This window comes from Erpetoichthys calabaricus, chromosome 11 (genome assembly GCF_900747795.2).
Source record: "Erpetoichthys calabaricus chromosome 11, fErpCal1.3, whole genome shotgun sequence".
Taxonomy (NCBI): Eukaryota; Metazoa; Chordata; class Cladistia; order Polypteriformes; family Polypteridae; genus Erpetoichthys; species Erpetoichthys calabaricus.
Window position 1 is genome coordinate 45,416,991 of NC_041404.2, and position 9,050 is coordinate 45,426,040.

The following is a 9,050-nucleotide window of genomic DNA, read 5'->3' on the forward strand; positions in this document are numbered from 1 at the left end:
CTATACATCAAAAACCTGTAGCCACTGCCGGACCCCCAGGACTGACATTGCTCACCACTGTTCTAGTGTGTAAGGAGCCTCCAAAAACAAAAACCCTTAGTCCTCCAAGAGCAAGGGTAGGCCAAACCAGTTGGCCAACAGATGTGTCAGTGAATAAGCCAGCATTTTGAGAAGAACGTTCCCCAGTCAATAGGATTTTGGTCATTTCGCCTTCTGCAGTGCCCAAAATAATTAAAAGATTCAAGAAAGGCCACAAAACACTTCTGAATGTGCGTCATCTACGATCCCTCAGATAGATAGATAGATGTCACTGTTTTCAAAAACCGTCATGCGTCTGTAATGGATATCATGACATGGGTTACTAGGAATACTTTAGTAAACCTTTGTCAGCCAACACCATCTGTCACTGAATTCACAGGCAAAAGTTAAGGCTTTACTCTTGTGAGAGGTCGCCCGAACACCATCAGACAGACACCAGCACTTTATAAAACACACGGGTTTATTTAAGCACAGTTCCACACAGCACACAGTGCTCCCGCACCAAACACCCCTATCCACGGGCTTCTCTCTCAATGTCCATGGGCCGCCTTTCTTCCTCCTGTCCCTGGAGCTTCATCCTGCTCCAGCTCCCGACTCTAGCTCTAAGACTGTAGGAAGGCGGCCCCCTTTATAGTCACCCGGATGTGCTCCAGGTGCTCGCTGATGCTCTTCCGGCGGCACTTCCTGGTGTGGCGGAAGTGCCGCATGTGCACCGGGAAGCACTCTGGGTGTCCCTGGAAGGTTCGTCCTCCACCTGCTCAGGTGTGGCAGAAGTGCAGGTTTCCTGGGCTCCACGATGCTTGGGGTGCCCCCTGGCGGCAGCCACGGGTCCCAACGTGTTTGAGCCTCTTGGCTCCGTCCCCATGGTCACCTCCTTATCCATGGCAGTTGCCCCCTCGTGGCCCGGGGGACGTATAAGCTGCATCCCGGTCCTTCCAGGCATCAAGACTGTCCATAAGGGCCATCGACTTCTCTGAACTCAGTCTCATCTGAGATGGAAAGTAACACAGTGGAATTGTGTTTATGAAGGATAAAATACAACAATGAAGCTGAAGAACTGCATAAATTAATAAATGGGGAAAAAAATCTGCTTGCTTAACTTAACCAACTTGAGTCTTCAGTGTCCAAACACTTATTAAAAGAAATGGTGATGTGACACACTGGTGAACTGACCCAACTTTTTTGGAATGTATTGCAGTCATCAGATTTGACAGAAGTATTTTCAAAAATACAAAACATCAAATTGTGTGTTGTTGTAATGTTTTCATATATTACATATATACATATTTGCCTGACACTGTGAGGTTTCTGAACTCTTTTAGGACCCATAACAACAGGACGACATGCCAAAGCGTGACTGCCATGTCTGTGGAGGACTGCTTATCCATTGCCGAGGCAACCGCATGTCCACAGCGCAGCAGCATAGTGCCGCAGAAACAAATACGGGCTGATCGAGATTGCACTATATGTGCCTATCACTGATGGATGATGCAAGAAACATTATAAATGCAGGGAACAGTATAACTTGGCCACTGACCTGGCCTCAACTATACCTGTTTACTGTGTCTGTGTATCGGAGAGTGATAGCTACCTCTGCAATAAATAACCCTGCTGCTCCTCTATCAAGTTGAATAAAGCTGATTTTGCTAAAGTATTGAGACTCAGCCTCGTGTTTTGGGTTGCAAGACAGCGACTCACACATCACAACATCTTTATCCAAGGTAATCTACAACAACCAGTACACAATTGGTTACATTTCTTTTGGCTTTCCAGTTGCAACACAGGCAGATCAAGTGACTTGATCATAGTCACACAGCATCAGAGGTGGGATTTGAACCCATAACCTCAGGGTTTGAAGTCCAAAGCTTTAACCATTACACTACACTGCCTGCCTGTATTATAGGGGGAATAGAATTTACAAATCACTCCTTGTTGTTTTTATTAGCATTTTCAATACTTTTCCCATTTTTTTGGGGGGAATGGGATTCTTCTATCTTCAACTTGCATCTCCATTTTCTCTTTTAGTAATTCCTTTCCTTTCTCTTTTTCAGCATACAAGAAAATGAGAATTACAGTACGGTTGTTGCAGTGATCCCAGAGGAATGCCAGGTCACACCACAGGAACTGGGACAGATTTCAGATGCTGAGCAGATTAAAAACGAGCCAGAAGTGGAAGACAGCTTTCTGTAGCTTGCAGCTTGACTTGTGTGGAAAGCCTAGTCAGGCGGTACAAGAAAAGCAGATTTGTAGCCAGTGTCATTTGAGGTGCCATCAGCCATTGAATCCTTAATGCTAAAAAAAGAAAAAGGCCATTTAGAATGATTGTTTCTGCTGGCCATGCCAATAAAACTGAAATGTCCACGGAGAACGGCCACATTATACGGGGAGTCTTCTGCTTTTACACATGTGATAAGTTACAATGTGCACTATTATACCTAACGTCTGGAAGTCATGATCTGGCTCCTCAACTGCGGAAATCCTTGTCCTCAAAATTTACTGGTACTTTTGGTATTTCTTGAGCATAAAACAAGGAACCCATCTGAGAAGTGCAAAGTAACATATTCCTACTATCCAGATGACTTCAGTTATCTGAATCCCTACTCCGTAGCACAGAAAAGCCTGCTGAACTCTTACAATTGTCTTACAGCCTTGGAGGCTTCTACCACATCTTTGAACAAACGGCTTCATGCTCTTGAGCTCTCCAGTCTTGGTGAACAAAAATAGCTCACCCGTCTCCTAAGCCCAAGGCATATACTACATTCCATGCCATGATGATGAAGGTTATCTCCAGCATGACATTTATTGAAACAATCAAACCTATGCTCTTCAGCACATTCTAAATTTAGCCCCAAATCATGTAATGGATATGGAAAGATCAACTGATGTTTTTAATCGAGTAAGTCAGCATTTCCACCTTGAATCTACAACCAGTCCTCACTTAGTAGAGCACAAAAACAAATAGAACGTGAAGCACAAAAACAAATAGAACATCTTCTAACCTCAAGGAACATTCCTACTGTGCAAGACGCTTCTGATGTTCACAGCCTATCGTTCATCAGCTTCTTCTCAATGGAACACAAAATTGCAGACCTCAAGGAATATTTCAGCCTCGTCATCCTCCACGGTGGCCAAAAGCAACAACTTGCCTGTTGAGCTCTAAAAATATTTGCTATGGACTACTGGGGTGGTGAAAAAAATCTTCCTCTCCGTAAGTGTCTCCTACAGAGCTTAATTACACTCCTCATGTATTCAGCAATTCCAAAAAGATGTGTTTTAAATTAATTGAGCTTCAGTTTAATTTCATGTAGCATGTATGACTGCCACAATGATTAATGAATGTACTAATGCAAATAGTGAGAATAATAACCAGAATCGTTACATTACAGCATAATTTAAAGGCAGTCAATGTTGTTTGGGGCACAGTGGTTAGTGCTGCTGCCTCTTGGATGTAATGTCATGGGCTCATTATGACCCTTTTATTTTTGCTGTGTTTGTAAAAAAATGTTTGTTGCAGTGTATAAAATGAACCATTTCAGCATTCTGCACAAGCAGTATTCACAGATATCATTTAAATAATACATTTAAAGCACATTAGACTTATTAATGTTAGTTCCAAAAAGTTGGAATTGAACTAAGTATTGTTTATTATCAAACAAGTCTAGAGAATGCATGCTAAGTTGAACAGGAGTTTTAATGTTCCCCCAGTATACAAAGCCAAGTCCCAGAATGAAATGGCGCCCTCTGCAGGGCTGGTCCCTGTCTTGCGCCCAATGTTATCAGCAACAATGACGGATTTTAGATAACAAATAGTTTGGATATGAAATACTCCTTTAGCCCACTTCTACTAAACTAGTTATTTTTATTATATATACCCTAGGTTCTTGTCTATAAGCCGGACTCATGTATAAGCCGGAGACCAAAAATCATACGAATTTTTAAAATAAAATCGTATCATAGATAAGCCGGACTCATGGATAAGCCGAACATACTATAACCTATAACTAATAGAAGGGAGGGAGGTCAGTGGTCTCACTCGCACCCATTTAATTTCTTTAAGGGGGGAGAGAGTGTGAGATATTGGCGTCTCTCTCACTCCCCGCATGGCGCGGTTGGAGCGGCCGGAGCGCGTTCTTTCTGCTCTGGGCGTCGCCAAGTCAACACACGTGCGTAGCGGTCATTTAAATTGTGATTTTATATGTAAGCATATTTAAATATATATCGCGGATTTTTTGCTGGTTCGCGGATTTCTGCGGACAATGGGTCTTTTAATTTCTGGTACATGCTTCCTCAGTTGGTTTGCCCAGTTGATTTCATACAAGGGACGCTATTGGCAGATGGCTGAGAAGCTACCCAACTTACTTTCCTCTCACTCTTGCGCTGACTATCTGTGATCCTGATGTATGGGGATTGAGCAGGGGGGCTGTTCGCACACCTAGACGATACGGACGCTCGTCTAAAAATGCTGAAAGATTATCTTCACGTTGCTATCTTTTGTAAAGCTGATTCCTGAAAAGACATGCTGCACGGTGCTTCGCATACTTAAAAGCTCGAAGGGCACGTATTGATTTTTGACTGAAAAACAAACTCTGTCTCTCTCTCTCTCTCTCTCTCTCTTCCTGCTCCTGACGGAGGGGGTGTGAGCTGCCGCCTTCAACAGCTTTGTGCCGCGGTGCTTCGCATACTTAAAAGCCAAACAGACATATTGATTTGTTTGCTTCACTCCTTTGAAGAGGAAGATATGTTTGCATTCTTTTAATTGTGAGACGGAACTGTCATCTCTGTCTTGTCATGGAGCACAGTTTAAACTTTTGAAAAAGAGACAAATGTTTGTTTGCAGTGTTTGAATAACGTTTCTGTCTCTCTACAACCTCCTGTGTTTCTGCGCAAATCTGTGACCCAAGCATGACAATATAAAAATAACCATATAAACATATGGTTTCTACTTCGCGGATTTTCTTATTTCGCGGGTGGCTCTGGAACGCAACCCCCGCGATGGATGTATAAGCCGATATTCTATTTTTTTATTTTCACAACTTTTTTCCTTAGATAAGCCGCGGCTTATAGACAAGAACTTAGGGTAATTTTGCTCATTTGATTTCTTATGCAGGCTGCTTATATCTACAAATCAATGGCGCTTCAAATCACAACAAAACGCTTTTACAAAAGAACAAAAGGGATTCTTGTGCAATAAAGTGGTTTGCCTTACTAAATGGCGAGGAGGCAAAATTTATTAGCAGAAATATAAATTTAATCAGCATATAAAAAAGGTACAAATGATTGTATAGGGCTAATGTTTTTGGCCAGTTCTTTCAGTGTTAATTCCTGTAAATAGCTTTTTTATATTAAAAATAAGTCATTCTAAGCAAAAGAGAAGTATTTTCAGAAGATCGGTAAATGTGTCCTGTTCAGGTGCATTAAAGGGATGCAGGTTGTCTCCTGAATGACAGTTTTTGTTTGTCTCATGGAGTCTTTAGTACATTTTTATCTATATTTATCTTAATCTCTTTCTTAATAAACCAAAGCAAAATGTTTAATAAGAGTACAATAATCTATGCACATATATGGTACCTTATATTCGAATGCTGTCTGGTAATCCACCTTCTTAAAACTGATCAAAGAAATGTTTTCTAAGTAATTAGCACTTGGTTTTGGTGGTTTTGCTAAGTAGAAGAAAGTTTTGTCTGCTGCAAATGCAAAATAAAATGATAAAGGTTCTTACAGCAGAGAGAGATGTTGGGAGCACACGCTGATTTTACAGCACATTGCTGCACCCACCACATGACAGACCACCCGGATAGGGACCCAAGCACCACTTATAGCAGGTGATTAATAAAGTCGATAGTGCCCACAGTTTGGGTGCCATCCAGTGTAATCAATTAAATGGTACGTCTTTTAGTTTTATATAAAATTATCAATGGGGTAGTAGAGGGGGTCCACACAACAATGAAATCTGAACATTCCTCTCGTGTGCCAGACTGGACAATGGAATCTTAATCTTTGCTTGCCAATATAAGTTGTTTGTGATGCTTAATGCTAAAATCTGTCACTCCCATGACTGAGCTCAAGAACCTCTCAATTCTGCCCTGATACAGAAGTTGCCTTAAATAAACTCAAGGCCATCAAGGCCCCTCACTCTTAAAAGTGCCAGAGCGGTTTTTCAGAGCGATGCCATAGAGCAGAGGTGCCCAACTCCGATCCTGGAGGGCCACAGTGGCTATAGGTTTTCATTAATAACCATTTTCTTAATTAGTGATTAGTTTTTGCTGCTAATTAACTTCATTTAATTGATTTGTTATTCAAGACTCAGCTCTTTTAAATCAGGGGTGAGCCACGTCGGTTCTGTCTGCAGGGTTTTGTTCCCAACCAGTTGCTTCATGAGAAGTCAATTATTAATGACAATAAGTGACATTTTTCTGCTTCACTTTAGTTGTCTCGCTTGTTAAGATTGTGAACCCTTAATTGCTTATTTTGTCTTACTTAAACTGCCTCATTCACTGTTTTACTTCTTCTTCTTTTGGCTGCTCCCATTAGGGGTTGCCACAGCGGATCATCTTCTTCCATATCTTTCTGTCCTCTGCATCTTATCCTGTTACACCCATCACCTGCATGTCCTCTCTCACCACATCCATAAACCTTCTCTTAGGCCTTCCTCTTTTCCTCTTCCCTGGCATCTCTATCCTTAGTATCCTTCTCCCGGTATACCCAGCATCTCTCCTCTGCACATGTCCAAACCAACGGAATCTCGCATCTCTGACTTTGTCTCCCAACCGCCCAACTTGAGCGGACCTTCTAATGTCCTCATTTCTAATCTTATCCATCCTCGTCACACCCAATGCAAATCTTACTATCTTTAACTCTGCTACCTCCAGTGCTGTCTTCTGCTTTCTGGTCAGTGCCACCATCTCCAGCCCATATAACATAGCCGGTCTCACTGCCGTCCTGTAGACCTTCCCTTTCACTCTTGCTGATACCCGTCTGTCACAAATCACTCCTGACACTCTTCTCCACCCATTCCACCCTGCCTGCACTCTCTTTTTCACCTCTCTTCCACAATCCCCATTACTCTGTACTGTTGATCCCAAGTATTTAAACTCATCCGCCTTCGCCAACTCTACTCCTTGGCCATTCCACTGACCTCCCTCTCATTTACACGCATGTACTCTGTCTTGTTCCTACTGACCTTCATTCCTCTCCTCTCTAGAGCATATCTCCAGCTCTCCAGGGTCTCCTCAACCTGCTCCCTACTCTCGCTACAGATCACAATGTCATCAGCTAACATCATAGTCCATGGTGACTCCTGTCTAATCTCATCTGTCAACCTGTCCATCATCATTGCAAATAAGAAAGGACTCAGAGCTGATCCTTGATGTAATCCCACCTCCACGTTGAATGCATCCGTCACTCCTACCGCAGACCTCACCACAGTCACACTTCCCTCTTACATATCCTGTACAACTCTTACGTACTTCTCTGCCACTCCCAACTTCCTCATACAATACCACAGCTCCTCTCGAGGCACCCTGTCATATGCTTTCTCCAGGTCCACAAAGAAATGGCTCCTAATTAGCAATAAGATGCAAATGACAAAGGAACAAACTCTTCTCCATATGTATTCAGTATGTACTATTTGGTTTAATAAAGGAAAATGAAGAGAAAAAAATCTAAAGGACTGAAAATGACTCATCTGTTTCAGGCTTCAAATCATTTGGATGATATCCTTAGAAAGGAAATAATAAAATAGTTATGATTTAAGAATGACCTGACAAGTCAGAGTTAAAACACTAACAAGTCGTGAAATGTTATTAGCATAGATTGTTTTCAAATTAGGCAACTGGGTTAGAAACAAAAATCTGCATTTTCTGCTGCCCTCCAGGACCGATAATTATAACCTTTGCTATAGAGGAACCATTTTTTGTTCCCAAAAGAACCATATGAAGGTTCTATAAGGAGCTTTTATTTATCTAAATCGGTAACAGGTTCCATAAATAGGTGGTAACAGATTTGTGAAGCACTAATTGTCCTTGATTTTAAAAGGACTCTCGCTACATACAGTCACGCAGGCTAAGTTCAGGTTTTCTTGATCTGCCAATATCCTGTTAGGTAGTCTACTAGTCTTTAAAGATTTCTGTTTTGTTCACATATTAGACACCATTTCAAAGAATAAAAAGTTTCATATATTGAATGAATGAGATGGTTCTTTGTTAAGCAAAGTTGCTATGTAGAACCACACAACCCAGTAAAGCACCATTAAAGAACTAGGATTTTTAAGAGTGCAGGCACATCAGGGATGTGCTCTGCTTCTGATTCTTGTCTCTATGCTCTGAATCATTGTAAGCAGACCCCACCTTGTAGAGCTCCTTGTAGTAACCTGTAATTATGTTTTAGTGCCACCTTAAATGTATGAAAAGGGAACTGTGCTGTTTGTTTCCAATGCAAGTTTCTGGAAAGGATTTCCATTCATTTATGAGTTACTATTTGATGGTAGGAAGCCATATATCTTTTCTGTGGTCCATATGTCTCCTCTGAAGTCGGTCTCCTCATTGCCAACTTCATTAACAAAAAACATTTCCTGACCACAAACTGAATGAAGGAAAAGACAGGAACATCACCTCCACAGATCAGGGGTTCGTCTTTAGCCCAAGTGCCATCACTGTGAAGCCTGAACATTACTCCTGTGTCCATAGGACTTCACAAAACAGCTACTTTAATTCTAGACGCGCTGAATTCATCACCAGGAATCTTCATCTGAAATGTTGATGGCTGAAGATTTACATCTTAACTCCTGACGACTCATCAATCAAAACACAGTACTAGAGCCCACCTTTTCAACTTTACAGGGTGAAAGTGACAGTTCATTGTGCATTTCATGTTTCATGCAATGTTACTGGTAACAACAAATGAAAAAATAAACAAATACATACATAAAGTAATCAGCAACAAAAAATAGTTTGTGAAACATTTAATCATTTACTGCTCATGTACCAATGTACCACTGTGTTTTTATTTATTTT

General features: G+C 41.4%; 1 protein-coding gene across 1 annotated transcript in view; it reads left to right on the top strand.

Annotated features, from left to right (window-relative positions):
- pdgfrb (platelet-derived growth factor receptor, beta polypeptide) overlaps positions 1-3,943 on the top strand; it is a 148,080-nt gene extending 144,137 nt beyond the window's left edge. The window contains exon 23 of the mRNA XM_051933722.1: positions 2,091-3,943. Coding sequence (XP_051789682.1) covers positions 2,091-2,229 — 139 coding nt within the window. The 3' untranslated portion in view covers positions 2,230-3,943. The remainder of the gene's footprint in view (positions 1-2,090) is intronic.
- The last annotated feature ends 5,107 nt before the right edge of the window (positions 3,944-9,050 follow it).